The sequence below is a fragment of the Chionomys nivalis genome, chromosome 23 (assembly GCF_950005125.1).
Source record: "Chionomys nivalis chromosome 23, mChiNiv1.1, whole genome shotgun sequence".
Lineage (NCBI taxonomy): Eukaryota > Metazoa > Chordata > Mammalia > Rodentia > Cricetidae > Chionomys > Chionomys nivalis.
In genome coordinates, this window is record NC_080108.1 from 18,081,661 (window position 1) to 18,100,469 (window position 18,809).

General features: G+C 38.0%; 1 protein-coding gene across 1 annotated transcript in view; it reads right to left on the reverse strand.

The window, feature by feature from the left end:
* The window catches only part of Akap13 (A-kinase anchoring protein 13), a 264,078-nt gene that overhangs the window by 139,141 nt on the left and 106,128 nt on the right, over positions 1–18,809 (reverse strand). Inside the window, exon 6 of the mRNA XM_057755917.1 lies at positions 3,052–3,244. Within this exon, the coding sequence (XP_057611900.1) occupies positions 3,052–3,244 (193 nt within the window). The remainder of the gene's footprint in view (positions 1–3,051; positions 3,245–18,809) is intronic.

An 18,809-nucleotide genomic window follows, 5' to 3' on the forward strand; every position in this document is an offset into this window, starting at 1 on the left:
TTATAGACACTTCCTATCATGTCTAACTTATGTTTAATCTGTAAATATACTGAGTCTATATCATCAGACTATTCCTTCTCATTAAAGCTGCTGTGAAGTTTGTAGGTAAGAGTAAAATGTGTGATCCTTGCTGGCGTCTTTTTATTAGCACATACCCCAGCCAGACTTTCCACTAAACACGTGTATGCTGCATTCCTCAAGAGTATTCAATACTAGCCTGGGAAACGTCACTTAAAAGTTAGGGCAGCAAATCAATGCCCCTGATGAAAGGTGAACACTGCAGACTAAAGAAACAAGTGGGCAGTGCTGTCTAAAGAATGGTCAAAGTAACATTGAAATGTACAAGCTGAGTTTTCTTAATTAGAGGACCATCTGTTAAGTAAGAGTTCAAAAGAGGAAAAAGTAATTTCAGAATAGTCTATTCAAAGGAAAATGGTAGGCTGGAAATAAAATCATTCAGAAAGGCAGAAGAAGGCCGGCAAGATGGCTCAGCGATTCAGAACATTGGCTGCTCTTCCAAAGGACGTGGGTTCTATTCTCAGGACTCCAGTGCCAGGATATACAATGCCTTCTTCTGACCTCTGAGAGTACTGCATGCACATGGTACATAGACATACATACACACTGCATGCACATGGTACAGACATATACTCTTCACGTATATGGTGCACAGATATATAAAATGCAGGCACAGGATACAAGTCAAACACACTACATGCACATGATGCACACGCATACATACTGCATGTACAAGTTGCACAGGCACACATAAAAATAAAAAATATTCCAAAAAAAAGAAAAGCAGGATAAACCATTTCATATAATCCTAGTGTAGAATTTTTTTTGGCTTGCTTGTTTCAGAAATAATGCTTGTTGCCAAAGAAGCCTCTGGCATCAAGCTGGCCCTAGATGACCTTAAATAGAATTATTATCAGGCTGTTTCCAAATCAAATCAGCTTTGAAATAAACTGGGTGGAAAAATTATCTAAAGTTAGCTTCTCAAATGCAGAGAGATGCAGCCACATGACGTCTATATTACCCACAATAAATGCTACCAAGGAGTCTGTAATGATTTTATGTCTGGCAACCATTTTATCTTCAGTGCTTGAGTGGATTATAAAATCCTTATTTTTCTGATGACCTTTGTAACTGTCAACTATTCATTTAAACATGGCAGCTCTATCATCATTCCCTGAACAGTGGTGAAAGGGTTTTCCTAAGGAGTCAATTCCCTTCTTGGTCTTTAGCAATAATCTAGACACTATGGCCTCCTATAATTCTAAAACATTAAAAAAAATTCATAACAGAAAAAATGTGTTCTACTTGCTGCACATGTGCACATCTGTGGTGAGTATGAGTATCTTTTAGAAATTTGGGAAGAGTTTAAAATGTAAAGATCCCAGCCCTGTGGGCCAGCAAGATGGCTCAGGGAGTAAAAGCACTTGCCATGCAAGCCTGAGAGCCTGAGCTTGATTCCCCTAAACCCAGAATCATAGAAGTTGTCTTCTGAGCTCTGTACACAAGCCCAGTAAAAACGGTGGACACACATACATGCACACGTGCACGCACATGCACACACACACACAGATTGAAAATATTCTTTCATATAATATATTCTAATCACGGTTTCCCTCCTCCAACTCCCCAAGTCCACACACTTTTATTCTCTCTTTCATTAGAAGACAAACAGGTACCTAAAACAAAATATATAAAACAAAATGGAATAGGGCAAAACAAGCAAACAAACAAACACAAACACAAACAAACAGGAAAAAAAAGAGCCAAAGTAAAAAGCCCTGGAAACATACAGATACAGGAACATAAACATTTGCACACAAACATTGTTTGTTTTGTGTTGGTTACCTATTGCTGGGCATGAGGCCTGCTCTTAAGTGTGGATATAAACCCAGTGAGGCTCTATTAGAAAAAACAATTTTTTCCCTTTATGAGCAGTTATCGACTGGAGACAGCTTTTGGGTCAGGGATGAAGACTTGAGTCCATTTTCGCTTTTGGTGCTGGAATCCCATCTGGTTTAGCCCTGTGCAGTCCCTGTGTACGCCACCACTGTGTCTTTGAGTTCATACACAGCTACAAGCCCTTGGATCTACAATGGTGACCTGCCTGCAACATACGCTGGTACGGTAGTGGCGTAAAAGTTGTGGGAGCAACTACTATCTGAGTGCATGTAGGCCCATTCGTGAGATGGAGTCTATGCCACACAGTGCTCAGGTGGACCTAGAGGAAAAATAAATACTCCTGCTCTGCTACAGGAACGGAGCGATAAAATGACGCCTAACAACACTACGCTACACTCGTAGAGCAGTATCTTGCTTAGCCATCACCAGAGAAACTTCCTCCTGCAGGAGATGGGAACAAATATAGAGAAAAGTGCAGAGCGTTTAAGACCATGTAACAACTCAGTTCTGAATGGCATGTCTCCACCAATTCCCTTTCCCTCAGACCTCAGGAAACTGTGGAAGAGGAGGCGAAAAAATTAAAAGAGCAAGTGGGGATGGAGGACACAAGGAAACAAAGTCTTCTATAAGTTAAAAAAAAAAAAGAATTAAATCTCAGTCTTCTGCTACTACAAGCCAAATGTCAGTTTTGTATCTTAAGTGGCAACTGTCTTAGTTTGTTTTCTATTGCTGTTTTAAACACCATGACCAAATCTAACTTGGGAAGGAAAGAACTCTAGGCATAGTTCATTGCTGCAGGATATAAGGGCAGAAAATCAAACAGGAAGTGAAGGCAGGAGCTGACTATGGAGAAACCCTGTTTACCGACTTGAGTTCCACAGCTTGCTTAGCGCTCTTATACAACCCCAGACTATCCACCCAGGGACCGAGCCCTTGTGGTCTGATGCAGGTGTTTCTCAACTGAGGTTCCCTCTTCCAAAATGGCTCTAGTTTGTGTTAAGGTAACAAAATACTAACCAGCATAGCAACATTGAATACTAATAATCCTTTATAAATTTACATTCTAATTATAGCAAGACTCACAGCGGGAGGGGAATAGGCAGACAAGTAACTAAAATGAAAACTTTCCCTTACCATTAGCTGCTGTTGGATATTCATCAGTTTAAAAATATGTCCAGTACAACTATCTCCATGGGGTTCATGATGTGATCCAGATTCAGATGTCAATGTGTAGACGTCCAATTCTCGATGGTGCCTCACTGAACAGTCTCCATAAGGGATTTCATAGGATAAACTGCTCCAGGAATCTGGTTCACCAGCATTTTCCCTGCAAGTAAGCAATCTCATTAATATACAAAATCTATTACCAGGCATAGATTTAGTATTCTAAGTATGATGTAATAGTTCTGACTGCTCTCTGAGCCTTCAGAGCAGAAAATGATTGGTTTACGCAGCTTTGATGATTCAAGCATATGACAGGACAAATAATCTCTATCCTCTTTTTCTCTTTGCAAGAGAACAGAAATGGCTTAAGAAAATTGCCTAAGGATGTTCTTTTGATAAAGACAGGGAAGTCTAGAATCTTTAAATAGTTAATATCATGCTAATAATCAAATAATGAACTATCAGGATGATGGCTTCAATCTGATCTTCAATACTAGCAAGGTCTATTAAGACTGGGTTATTAATAGGTTACACTATATGCTAACAAACTTCAGTTCCATTAGGAAGGGATGAACTGGTCACCCCAACCCCTTAAGATACTCCTTTGAAGCCGAGCGGTGGTGGCGCACGCCTTTAATCCCAGCACTTGGGAGGCAGAGGCAGGCGGATCTCTGTAAGTTCGAGACCAGCCTGGTCTACAAGAGCTAGTTCCAGGACAGGCTCCAAAACCACAGAGAAACCCTGTCTCGAAAAACCAAAAAAAAAAAAAAAAAAAAAAGATACTCCTTTGAATCACTAGGTAGAGGAGACACCTTCAAAACTCTTGAAGTCCACTATACAGGGGAAACTACAAGGCTATATATACTAGTCTCATCATGACATTTATAAAACCCCATTTTAAATGAAGCTCTGGTCCTATGAAATTCAAGTTTGTTTGTTTTTTTTAAATTTAGAAACCAAAAGCTGGTTATGTGGCTCAGTGGTAGAACACCTGGGTTTGATTTTTCTGTAAAATCCTGGGTTTGATCCCTAGCACCAAACAGATAAAACACCAAAATTCTAAAGATAAAATGTGACTTTGCTAAGTGATATTATGAACATAAGCGGTATACGAATAAAGCTGATGAGTACAAACATGAGCAACTTCTGACCTAAGACTAAAAACATAAAACTATTTTTCTGACAAATGTAGAAAACAGTTTAATGAGGAGAGCAGGTTTACTTGAAAGCATTTTAAAACCAGTGAACACAAAAAGGAACAAGTTCCCTCTCAGTGTTTTGCTATCCTCTAATTTGTTCAAGACAAGTGGGTTTCTTCTATAAAGTTCACAGTTGTTGCAAGATTAATAAAAACCCAAAAAATGATATTGGAATTCAACCTGAAGGTATGAAAAGCAAAGCAGCCAGCCACTGGCTTTTACCTCTACCTCAGTCTGAAATGGCGATTCTGTCTCCAGGAATCTCAGGAGACTGTGTCTGACAGCTGTCTCTTCCTGTTTTATATTCCTTCCTTTCTAGGGCTGGGATTAAAGGCGTGCACCACTACCACCTGGTTTCTATGGCAAATTCACGTGGCTACTGGGATTAAAGGTGTGTGTCATCACTGCCTGGTCTGAAAGGCTGACCAGTGGGGCCATTTTACTCTCTGATCTTCAGGCAAGCTTTATTTATTAAAATAACAATGAAATGTCACTACATGCAACACTTCTAACTTTACACTCTTCACAAGGTTGTCCATATCCGGGTTTGCTTGCAAAGCATCAGGTACACTGGTTTTATGCTAGATGAAGGTATTTAAGCATTTAAGATAAACAGGGATGAAGCATACAGTGTATCACCCAATTTCATATTCTTACTCAATCTGTTTTGGCACACACTTCAAGTTAAGGAGCCTCTTCTGTTCTGGGATGTATATCTTGGCAGCCCTAATCCTCCCCCATTGTGTCTTTCTTGTTAGCCAGATACAATGTATATAATGCAGAGTTGGTATTTCTGGACTCAAAACCAAGTACTGAATTTCTTGGCTACATAATTTTATAAAGTGTCTTAACTTCTTTGGATCTTAGCTCTATAATATGTACACAGGGATATGATAATTCAAATACTAGTTCAAGAAATGGATGAAATGAATAGGAGGAGGGGAGAGAGTAAAAAATATTTAAAAAGAATCAACACAGAAAAAAAAAGAAATGGATAAAAGGAACATGAAGGGCTTAACACAGGGAAGTACAAGCTGGTGTTGCCTGTTCCTCCCCACTGCGGCCTTTGCTAAGGTCCACCCACACATTCTACTGTTCTCAAGAGCACAGACATGAGCACACCTTTCCTTCTTTGTTCAGTCTTCTTGCATCTGCAGGGCAACTACTCAGCACTGTCTTGAGTAGAAGCCTTTCTTGTATCTACCATTAGTAATTAAGTTGTCCCTTAGCTTCAACTTCTGCCTAGTTACTACCTAAAGTTTACTTTGGAAACTACATAATGATTTTATTGTAACCAAACCAAGTCTGGCAGGACACAAAAGCATACCTACAATACACAAGAGGGATTCTGTTTCTTTTAGTTGGTGAATTAGGATGCCCTGGTTAAGACCCTTTTTAGAAACCAGTGAAATGGAGGCCTGCAGATGAAGGAACTAAAATAGTACAGGAAGGTTTAAGAGATCTCTACCACTTCCTCTACCTCCATCTCCCTTTTAGATCATGGTGACAAAACTACCACTATGATTAAAGTATTTTATTATTAGCTTGCATTTATGCAGTATAGACATTATTCCATTTAAGGCAATAGTGTCTTAAATGGTCACATTTAAACAGATTCTGAAACAGACTTCTAACTTTCAATGCCCCTGTCAAAGGTGACTTATATGAATGTTTTCAACATTCTTGTGAGCCCCAAATTGCGTGTGGTTTCTAGCATGGCTCCAGAAAACAGTCTTCTGAGTTCAGCAAGACTATGTGGTCTAGTAACTCATCTGTAACCTCACCTGAGAACAAAGCCCATGTATCTTCTAATATCCTGTTTCCACTGTCCTATACAGCCACAGGGCAGTTAGAGGAACATGTGTAGTGTTGACATTTGGGCAGAATTTCATTTATACTGTGTCTGGTCTATGATGAGTGATTTGGGTTCGATATTCGAGAGGTTTTTCAAGTGTTATAAGAAAAAGAAAGTCTGTGAGGATGGGGGTAGGGTGTCAGAAAAGTAGGAAAAATGAGAAGTGGGTGGGGAAATTACTAAAATATGCTTTTAAAGTATTATAATTATATCTAGATAATTTTATGGAATTTATTTTTGTTGATATAAATTTAATTTAATATAAATTTAATTTATTTTTGAAATATTTTTAAAATCAAAAGAAATGGGAACAATAGCTTTCTTATCAAGTTAACTTAAAGATATACCAAGAAAGATGAGCACATACAAATATAAACATACACACAGTACTAACAAAATACTAGTTTCTACTTCCAGAAAGGATGGAAGGGAAGATGAGGGGATACACACTACCATTTTCCTCTATTCCTAACACTTATTAGCTGCTTAACAAATATCAGACATTAAACTAGGCACACGTGTGCTCCCATTTATACTCTTAGCTGTTCATGGAGATTATAACTATCCCAATTTACAGTGCAGACTGTTGAAGCTCTAAGTTTTAAGCAACTGACTAACTTATCCCACAACTAAGTAGCTGAGCCACACTTGGGCTCAGTCTTTGGCAGATGATATCATTACACTGCCATGTCATCCATCACTGGGAAGAACATCAGCCCTGCTGGCCAAAATCAAACGATGGGTTAGAGAAATACTTATAAAAATAATATGAAGCTTGAAAAGAAAAACATAAATGGTAAAACAATTTCAAAAGGATGATATAAAACAGACCAAGGAAGTCCAATTGCAAGCAGAGACAGAGACCAAGGCAGGCAGACTAGTCTTTAAGATGTTTAGTTTTCTCGTGTAGTAAAAACCCAAAACAAAATCAAACAGCAAGCACTTGTTTGCTAATTCAAATGTCCTATTTATGGAGAAATAAGTATACAGCCTCTTTTAGTCATGCTGAAATTCACTTTTAATGATAATAAATCTAAACATGAATTTGTTAACGTCACTGTACTGAACATTAAAATCACCCGATCAATAAACTTCCGTGTAAAGAGTCTACAATTCTGTAAGCAATTTGTTAATTAAATCAGTAACTTTAAGTTACAATAAAGTTGTTAGTCTATAAACTACTTTTTCCACTTGAAAAAGAAAATTTTATTAGTCTGATAGGATGTTCAACTTTCAGTCAGGAAGTTCACTTGGCAATATACTAGGTTACTGAAGTTCAAGACAGAAACCCATAAACAAACCAACAAGCTTGTAGGAACCTAATACATCTTTAGAAAGTCCACTGCTTTGCCTTAAGTTCTACAGAATGTAAAACTATTATTGAAATGCATTTATCTTATCCGTCAATTAGACCAATAAATTAGGTAACAATAAAGAAACAATTCATTTTTTATAAACTAGGGTGACTTTTTTTTAATTTATTTATTATGCATAGAGTGTTATGCCGGCATGGTTGCTTTTCCAGAGGTCCTGAGTTCAATTCCCAGCAACTAGTGTGACTTTTATCTGTCCTAACCTGCTACTTTTGAAGCAACATGTAACATTATTCTCCCTAATAACAGCACCGTACAACAGATTAAGTGAAAAGGAAGATAATCTCTCTATTCATGATAGAGAATCACAGCTTTTTTCTTTCCAATTTATTACAAAGTAAAAACTCTAAAAATGAATTATTTGGGAAATGAAATTTATCATCAACAGATACTGGGAAGTGGTAACTAGCAGGACAATAAGCAGCATTAGGTGGCACAGCACACGCAGTACTGGCTAGAGACTTACTCCATCAAAAGGATGCTTCACATAGCCGTGGGAAAAATGGAAAATTTAACTGAATAGAGCTCAAAGGATTTAAAAAGCCCAGTTCATAACTGGCTACTGTTGGTGATGATGATAATGATGATGATGATGTCAATAGCATCCAAAGTTCAACTTTAACAGCCATGTTACTAAGGGCTTCTGCAATTTACTGAGATGATTCCCTTGAACCAAATATGAAATGCTGGGAGCAAATTATAGTCCACAATAAACACAATGCAACTATAAAGGATTATCTAGTTCTCTATAACAACAATAAAAACCACATCCAATCTTCTATGTGACAATACCAGTATTCTGTATAGAGATAAACAAGGTTTCACAGAGCTGCAGTGCCAGAGCAAAGTCTGTTTATTATTTATTTCCAGCAAAGTATTTGCTCAATTAGATAGCTTTTGTTGATTAATGAGATTTATGTACAGTTAAACACAAATGTTTTAGATTACATTGTAAAGCAGTACAAATGAGGTGTTGTGGATGTGCAAATTTTAACATATTCAAAAGCATATGTGCCCTAAAAGAAAATGTATTTACAAAAGCTCTAGAAGATATTCACAGAAAATGTTGACTTCTTTTGTATAAGCCATAAAAAGCAAATATAAATCTTATAACCTAAGATGGGGCTGGGTCAGTATTTGGAAATGTATTAGGTTTTGATATAAGTATTTGTTTTACATGTTCATACTGATCTTTTCCATTATGGATAAATTTGCAAAATCTTGTTGAAAAGGTAACACCAAAAAGCATGCCACTTTATTATCTATAAATGCACTGTGCCTGAAGTCTCCCTCTTTTGTATCCCCTTGCAAATCTAAATCTTAAGATACCTCAAAATACTGAATTTTCTAGACATTTAAAGATCAAATTACATATTTCCTCCAACATTCAACAAATATTTATTTGGTATTTATTATGAGTCTAGATACTGGTTATATATTAAGGAAGACTTAAGAGAAACAAGGGTCCTACTGAAACAGTTTCTTTTACTGAGGGATACAATGTTGATTCCTCATATAAGTCATCAGGAGAAGCTCTCAGATGCCAACTGACTTAAATGATAAAGAGTAGAGCTAATGAAACAGATAATTTCAGGCAACCAGCACAGAATGTGTAAGAACCTAAGGGGCAATGAGTTGGCGGTAAGGCCAGGGCCAGGGTAGTTGTGCAGAGAGCAATGGGTAACGCAGAGGGTAATGTTTATGAAAGGAGGTCTGAGAGCCCTGTGTGAGAGCAGCGTGAGTCCTGGCGGGAACTAGGACTTTATTCTTAGTGATGGTGACAAAACATTCAGACAGCAGACAAAAGAAAAAGTAAAGGATGACACTAACAATATTAGCTGCTTAGTCAGAACCCAGATATCACCAGCCACCTTTAATCCTCTGGGGCTAGGATCACTGTATTTGCATTTTGCATGTAAGGAAATTTAGATTTGAGAGGTAATTTGCCTCCAGAACACCCAGCTAATAAATCAAAAAACCATAAATTCTATACAGACTCAATTCTAAAATTGTGTGCCTCTTTTTAACTTCCCAACATTATCTACCTCTGTAGTAGCTTCAAATTATAGGAACATTCAAACTGTGTGGGCACGCGCGCGCACACACACACACACACACAAAATGATGTAACATGTAACAGAAGTCCATCAGGCATATTAGGTATTTGTTTTCATTAATTTTACAGGATCCACAACACATTTTTAAATTGCAGAATAATATAAATTAGAAGTCATTCTCTAGAGATAGGGTTATAGCATCCAAATTGAGACTATAACTAGCCCCAAACTCAAGAGTTTACATATGCAGTTCAACAAAATTCAATATGCCTACAGTAGACTTCAACTAATTCTGAGTAACCTAGCTGCTACACAATAGTCAATAATTTATCTCTCTACTCTCTCACCTTACAACTTCAAAAAAAAAAAATATCAGGCTTAATGCTAACATACATGAAAGCTCCCAAGAAACTACAAAGAAAAACATTTTCAGACTTAGAAACACTAGTCATTCAGGGGAAGTCGAAAGCTACTTCTTGTTCAATTACAATAAAAACCTAGTAAAAAAAACACCAGTGAAGACTAATACTATAACAGTTTGAAACCTGATACTTACACTTGTCTGCTCAAGCACCATGAATATCTCAAGCCCATCCTATTTCGGTTCTGGACTCATACTATCACTTTAAGAAAAGACAAAAACACTCAGGCCAACCCTCGGAAATGGGGTGTTCTGCCCCAGCCTACTTTGGACAAGAAACTGCAACATCTGGTTCCTTATTTGAGAGCTACTGCAATATCTTACATGAAACCACAACACTGTAACATTGCCAAACCTCAGTGGAGTTTACAAAGTCAACCACAACTCCACTGAAACGGAGCTGCAGAGTCTAAATTCCAAAAGAGGAGCAAGTAGACCAAGGGGAAAAGTTATTCTGCTCAAAATGGAGCTTTCTTCTTAGCTAGATACTGTCAGATAAATATCCACATGTGTGCAGATTCACTAGGAATCTCATTGGCTTCCCTCTTCCTATTTTGAGGGTGGAGGTATGGGATGTATTGGTCTATTTTCATTACTACAATGAAACACTAGATAGGTATAAATAAAAGAGGCTTGTTAGTTTCGTTTAGAGGCTAAAAGTTAAGGTAAAAGCATTGGATCTAGGAAGACTCTCCTTGGCTATCATCTCATGGTGGATGACATCGCATTCCAAAGTATATATGGAAGCAGGGATCATTATTACTAGCCAAAAGCCAAACAATGACCTTGGGTCAGGTTTACTTTTATAACTAATTCTGGTTATAAGAACTGCCTTCATCTCTTCCCAGTGGGTCCTCTCAGACTTGAGGGCTGTTCGGTATGTCTCACCTTCAATGAACACTGCACAGAGGATCAATATATGAGTCCAAAACCCTATTCAAACTATAGCAGGAGACAGAACTGTATTTCTCCCCTAAATAACCAGCACAGGAGAAGTACAAAGAAAAAAAAAAGCCAAGAAGACACATAATTTAGCCGTGCCATCTATCATCGGTACTGTGCTGTAAACATTTTCTTCTTAAATGATTAGGAAAAGAGAACATTTACAGAGAAGTAATTAGGCCATAACTAGAAAAAGACAGTCTTAGTTTGGCTTCTTTACTCCAATAGAACCACTGGTGTGATCTTGGAACTATTTTCTCTGCACTTCAATTTTATCATCTATAAGAACAGAACACTAAGTTCATTTCAAAGCCCAAATGAACAAGAACGTCAAGTGTTAGCTCAGTGTTTGTAAGCCCCAAACTACAAAGCAAAATGTGGTGTATCATTGGGACTGGTACAATTCCTAAGGACAAAATCAGAAGGAGGTCTCTGAGTGCTATCAGATGATGATCATGTAATAATACTAGTGAGCACAGAGATCTTCTTAAGGTGGTTGTCAGGCAATGACCCTCAAACACCACTATGAATGACCCTCATTCCAAATCCAAAGGGTGGGGGACTTTTACTATTTCAAGAGACAGTGTCACAGTTTCATGGTATGTATAACCATAAAACAGTAGGAAAAGTGGATAATCAAGAAAAGCAATATTGTAATTGGAGGTTTCTCTCCTGCCTACCAGTTCCCGAATAACCACTCAAAGGCTTAAAATTACTTAGAAATGCTTGGCCCATTGGCTCAGGCTTATTACTAACTAGCTCTTACATTTAAACTAACCCGTATTTCTTCTCTATGCTTTGCCACGTGGTTCGTGGCTTGTTACCTCATTTTCTACATGTCTTGCTTCCTTGGTGACTGGCTGGCATCTCCCAGACTCCTCCCTTCTTCTCCTGTATCTCTGTTTGAATTTCCCACCTGGCTCTATCCTGCCTTGCCATAGGCCAAAGCAAAATATACTCATAACATACAGAAAGACCATCCCACAGCAGTCTACTGAAAGTTTATGTGGTCAATGATCAAATGAATGTGGAGGTTACACCATCCACTCATGAAGCTGCTCTTCTGATACAGGAAGGAAGCATTCTCCAAGTACTTTCTGGATAATATAAAGTAAAAACCTCTTATATGCTTTTTAATACAGAGTTCTACTGGCTACGAATAACATATACATTTAATATAATAGTAAAATGGTATAATTTGTGACTATAAAAACTGTTGTCATTAATTGCAGACCTACTAATAATTTTCATATGGACAAGACAGCTAGCTTTATAGTATCAGTATGGAGGAAATGTACTGATACTAGAAAACGTAGGAAGAACATTTTATCATTCTTGACCCAAATGTTTATAAAAACTTGAAGGTATAAGCAAGAACTACAAACATTAGATCTTTATAAATTTTTAAAATAGCATTTATTAACATTTAAAAAGATGGAGTGTGCTAGGAAACAGGCCCAAAGCATAAAGTGCCTGGTATGCAAACATAAACAAATTTGCTCATATCTCCAGCACCAACATAAAAAGCCAGAGGTGGGGGCAATAAGCCAGTAACTGCAGAGCTGAGGGGTCTAGATCAGGTGGATCCTAGAATCTCACTGGTGAGTCCATCTAGCCAACTGGGCATTCTTGGTTCACTGAGAGGCCGTTTCAAAAAATAAGATGGAGAGCGATAAAGAAGGATACCAGAAACCAAGTTCTGGCCTCTAAGTGTGTATACATAGGCATGCTCACCAACACACAGCAATGCATACACAAATACAATAAATACGTTACATAAATAAAATTAAGACAAAATGAAACCCATAAAAATTTCTAAATTATAATTATCTCATCCTACTTTAGTCATCTGCCTTTAAAAAGAACATTCTATTTATAAATTACTCATGATTTATAGAAAAAATTTAAAGCAGAATAACAATACTGCCATCTCCAAATCTTATAGAAAAGAAAATGTGAACTAGGATAAATCATCTTCAATCGAAAAATAAAACATGAGGAAAATGTGTCTGGACAAAAAGTTAATTTCACTAACTAATATCAAAACAAAACTTCAATAAAAGTACTTAACGAATATAAATCCTTTTCTGCACCTGTGGACACTAAACATTTAGACAAAACCTTGCCAAAACAATTTTTATACAATGACAGTCAATTTAGGCAGTGAAAACAGTTTTGTGATTGGCTTAAGAAAGGGTGTTAATGCAAATGCTTTCAAGAAACTATGTCGCTAAAAACTTTTCTAACTTGATTGTTTATAATCCAACTAACTATAGATATTATCGATGTGACATGAAAAAGTACACACAAATTAAATAACTGAAGGACAATCTAATACATGATAATACGGAGACGTCCTTCCACTGTAAGGACAGGCTGTCAAAAGTGCAATCACTAAACTGCAATAAGTGTACAGGATTATATATATTTTTAAAATCACACAACTTAATTCCATGCTAATGATACCCAATTTGGGCCAAATATTTTTTGAAAAATTGTTATTCAGCACAACTATTTTTATGAATGTTTTATTAGCATATACTAGTTATAAAGTAGATGCTCTAAGGGACCCTTCATTTTCTGATCTGTACCCCCTAAACTCCATAGTCAGGCCAAATCACAGGCTGCTGCCGCCAAAACTGCTAGTGCAGATGAAGCTCTGCAGTTCCACAAACATGAGAAACTCTCAGCCTCAACATGACTTGGCCACAGAGAACGAACACCTCTGTTCAGATCACTTGACATCAGCAGCAGAGAAGAAGGATTTAAACAAAAGATGCTAGGAAAGGCCTTAGGATTCCAACTAGCTTCTAATACCTACCTATTTTTTATACGATGCTTACAGCAATGTGAAAACTCAACTTCTGGAGCAGTACAAACCCCCGCTCTACTACCCAACTACCCATTTTTGATGTTAACCGTTTCTTTGTAAGTGAGAGAAAGAACGTCCTCATTCCCCATGGTTGCAGAGAGGAGAAGCGTTTCTGAAAAATGCCTAGTACAAATACAGTATACTGTAATTGGAATTGTTGCAGAGCAAAGTTTATCATTTTCAGAAAAGAATGTACTTTTCAATTTTCCAACACATTGCCAATTGCAAACCTGATATTGCTACCAAATATGCTTTTTGGCCAAAGTCAGGCTTGTGAATATAGCCTGGGGCAAGCTACTTAGATACTCCAAGAACTACACCTCATATTTGCTGAGGTATTTTAAATGAGAAGCCATGAAAAGCTCCAAAGCAGCCGTGTGCACAAGACAAGGTGGCTACTTGCATCTGATAAGTATTAGTGTCCTCCCATCTCTAACTTCTAACAACCAATTCTATGATTTCATCTTTACAAAATATGAAAACTCAGATCACATACTGAATGGGGAACCAGATGGAATAACAAGCAAGATAGATGGGAGTCAGGCTGTTCCAGATTCTTCTCTCTGGCCATTATTTTAGAGCTAACTTTACACATCTATTCCATCTTTCCACCACCTCTCCAGCAAATGTACAGGCCCCAAACTTGTTTTGTAACAGCTAAGCTAATGGAATCCACTTATCAAGTCTTTAAGAGGACCCCCAAAGGCAATCACAGTGTTGACAGAACACCTTGTGCAATAGTCCTTGGTTCTATTGTGCGATGTGTACACATAGTTATTCAATATGCCCTGGACTTGGGTTTCATGTTTAAGTTGTCTCAAAAGTAGGACTCAAAAACTTCCAAGCATAAACCCTCTGAGAAGGGCTAATATTGCCTACTAAAATAGCCTGTGACTGAGAACTTGGTACTTATAAAGGTCTCAGTCTGTGTCCTCCACATTTACAAATGTCATCAGGACACTTTGGGCTAAGCTTATTTGTTATGTTATGGGCCTGTGGGCTATGGGCAAAGCACTTCATTTCCTTTACCTCAGTTCCCAAACTATAGGGATACTAGTATTTATTCTACCCATTCACCAGGGTTTTATGAGACTCAAAAGGAAGACACTAGCATAAGTGTAACCAATTATACTTTAACAATCCTAATGAGTTCTCTAACTGTAACGTTACAACAATGAGAATCTTGTGTTCTCCATACAGAAGCTGGGGCTAAACAGAAAGCAGACGATCCTTCTATAGTTAAGCACTATTTAATCCTGGATCCTAGCAGTCTCTCCCTGTCAAATTTCTATACAGGAAAGAATGTACTTCCACTGATGTCTGTGTAAAACCACTTTCTATGTATTCTTCAGTAGTTATTTTAGTTCTGTGAGCACACATTTTTCACCCACAAATCACAAATACATTTTCTTCAGAAAGATCCTTGTAAGGCTAAATGGTATCTGCAATGCACTAACTATGGATTCCAGTGCAACACAGGCATTCAGCAAGTAATTAACTAACCATCACAGACTAGAATGCAAATAAATAGCTATTTAGTTGTTTGGAGTTTTCTTTTGAGTGCACAATCCTTCCTTAATCTGGTCCTAATTTTAAAGGTGATTTTGAAAGAGATGGGTCTTGGTTGAGAGATGTTCCAGTAAAGTGCTTGTTGTGTAAGCAAGAGATATGAGTTCTTAGTCCCAGCACCCACATAAGAAGCCAGGCATGACGGACTCAGGTCTGTCACCCTAGTGCTGGGGGGTAGAGACAGGGGGATCAGGACGCTGTCTAGTCAGTCTAGCAGAAAAAGAAAAAGAAGCACAAAAACTAATGAACAAAAAAACCAAAAATGAAAACAAAGCAAGCTCTAGTTTCAGGACAAGAAGCAAAGACCTTTCAGGTGGAGCAGTAGAGGAAGTCCCACGTGCAGGCCTCTGGCCTTCCCTGGTAAGCATGCTGCATACAAACACTAGAGAGCTAAGGAGGAGCTCAGGAACTTAAGTACATGCTTATCATTCCTAAGGCCGGGGGCTCAATCCCCAGGACCACAAAAGGAAGGGGAAGAAAGGAATGATGGCAAGGGCAGATCAGGTCTACGTGGAAGAAAATGAGAGTGTGAGGGAAGACTGAAGATTTTAGTAGACACTGGAGACAGTAATGTGCAGTCAGCAATTCTTAACTTTCAAAAACACTTTTATAAGTCTTCTAAAACAAACCCTTCGCTCGGTAATGTCCACAAGCTCGTCTGTACTCTCTACAGATCCCATCAAGGCTACTCCTCAGACTCTTCTAAGGATCCCACAAGTAGTAAGCAATCAACAATCTGTTTGGAGATTTGTCTCCTATTTCAGGCTCACTACCTTTTTACCATAAATCAGTTAATTTACCTCTCTGGAGGTGATTTACTTGTTTCCTCTCTCATAAATAATGATCCATCCTGTGCACACACATTTTGTTTACATGTTTTATTTACTCATCTGGGGATCAACATTTACGTTACTTCTACCTTTTACTTCTTTTGGGCCTTTTTAAAACTGGCAAAAAAAAAAAATCCAACCTACATATTTATGGAGCACAATGTGACTGTTCTGATGTATACAGTATAAGAACTATTTAAATCAACCCACTTAACATATCCATCACCTTATCTACTACTTTTTTATGATGAGAATATTTAAATCTTTTTTAGAAACCTCAAAATAATGTTATTATCCTGATACATAGTTCATAACCCAGCTGAATCATTTTCATTTCTGAATCAGGGTCTCTCTACATAGCCCTGGTTGTCCTAGGACTTACTATATAGACTAGGTTGGCCTCTAACTCACAGAGATTCACCTGCCTCTGCCTCCCAGGTGCTGGGATTAAAGGTGTGTGCTACCATACCTGGCTCAGAGCTGAATCTTAAGGATACTAAGTGATGTCAAGCCAGCTACAGAAGCACACTCTATGTTCTGCTCATGTGAGGTACCTAGAATGAAGATTCTTGGAGAAAGGAAGTAGAACAGAGGTCACCAGGGGAAGGGAGAAAGTGAATGAAGAATTAGGGCTACCTGTGACCAGGGGTTTTGTGTGAGTTAATGGTAGGTTCTAGAAATGGATAGTGGCGACAGTTACACAACAATGAGTTATATAATTAAACTAACCAAAAGAGTATATTTTAGAGTGTGTGTGTCCCCACAACAGAAAGAGATAGAGACAGAGACAGAGAGAGAAGAGAATGATCTCTCCTAACCCACCATCATGGCTGAATTCTAGCAAAGCCCACTGGTATTCAAGTAAGACTAGACAGAACTAGGAGAACCACATCTACTTTTTAAATTGCCAGCTGTGACTCAGCACTTTTCCTTGGCTTCAAACAGTAACCACCTGGAGAAATTCACGCTAAGTGAGACAAACCTGAAGTAGGGTGGTCACACTCGTATTAGAGTCCTCTACTTCCACTTCTCAGGTTGACTTTTCCCTCACCACTGTCCCTTTAAAAGGAAGCACTAGTGTCTTTTACTTTTCTGTAAATAACAGAGGCTGTATTTTGAAGTAAGCAAAAATCTCCAAGAATAAATTTATTCCAACATTCATAAAGTCATGCTGCAATAACTGTCTCGTGACACCCTAGTCCACATATACAATGAAGATGTTGCAATCACTTTATTTCCCCATTTGGATGGCAGTCCATGACAAACTCAGCTGTATTATCAGATCTGGAGGAACTGCATTAAAAAACTCTAACAGCTTTTCCTAGTTAATTGTTTCAATTGTTAAAGCAATCCTCCCTCCCTGAAACCAGGAGGCAAACAACAGAAGGAAACTGATCACTGGCCAGACAGCACGGATGAAGGCACGGAACAGACCACGTTCTGGAATACAGTCATAGGAGAGCTCCGGTATCCGAAGCTCATCAAAGACGAAGGGCACCTCTGGGCTCCTCTTTCCACTACTGCACCACAGCACCCACTGCAAAGCTGTCTGATCTGAAAAGACCTTTCTGCCTGGCTCGACTGGGAAAGTTATAAGCTTGGCAAATGAAGGGGGAAAAAAGGAAAGAGAAAACAACTCTGCTTATATAACTGTAAGCTGTTTGAATCCGATGCCCTCCTCCTGGTCCTTCTAGTCACCTTGTACAACTAATAATGACATGAAATGCAACGAAATTAAATCCAACTCCAAGCAAAGCAAAGTATCTAAAAATCTGGAAACACTGCCTCAGCTTACAGGGCTTACTAAAGAACAGGGAACCAATATAGTTTGATTCTTATAATATGACAGAAAAATGCTGATCATAAAACCAGTAAAAACATTTTTTTATTTTTTATTTTCGAGACAGGGTTTCTCCGTAGCTTTTGGTTCCTGTCCTAGCTCTTCTAGACCAGGCTGGCCTCGAACTCACAGAGATCAGTAAAAATGTATTAAGCAAGAAAATATTCCAATGAAAAAGCACTGACTATTCTATTTATTCTTTTACTTAAAAAGAAAAAAAAATCCTTCAATGTTTTGACTACTAGTCTTCCTCCAAAGGAGTCTTTAAAGAAACAATAACTGAGCTCAAAGACAAACAGGATTTCCTACTGCATATTTCCACGACAATGCAATTGCTTTTAACTGTTACTCATAGGAAACCACTGCTCTTAACTTTATCCACAGAAATTACATTCAAACCAAAATTCAGTTTTTACCATATTTTATATACAATTTTAACATCTAACTATCAATTTCTAATAGTTACTCAGGTCTTAAATATACACCAGAAAAAAGTGTGACACAGCAACACTGCTTCTTCCTCTACTATCATCTAAAACTATACACTAGTAATGTTACACTGTCCCCACAGACAAGATTTCATTCTGAGTTTTCACTAAAATGCAAACACTAAGAAGCAGTGAAAACAGACAAGAGAAAGACAAATGGCAACGTGACTCACACTGGCCTCCCAACAATGAAGCAGTTAGCAGGAGCAAGCTTGCAGACCTCCGTGGCAGGCGAGGTGCAGAGCCAGTGGGCTGTACTGCTATGAAATATGGGTGGGGCTA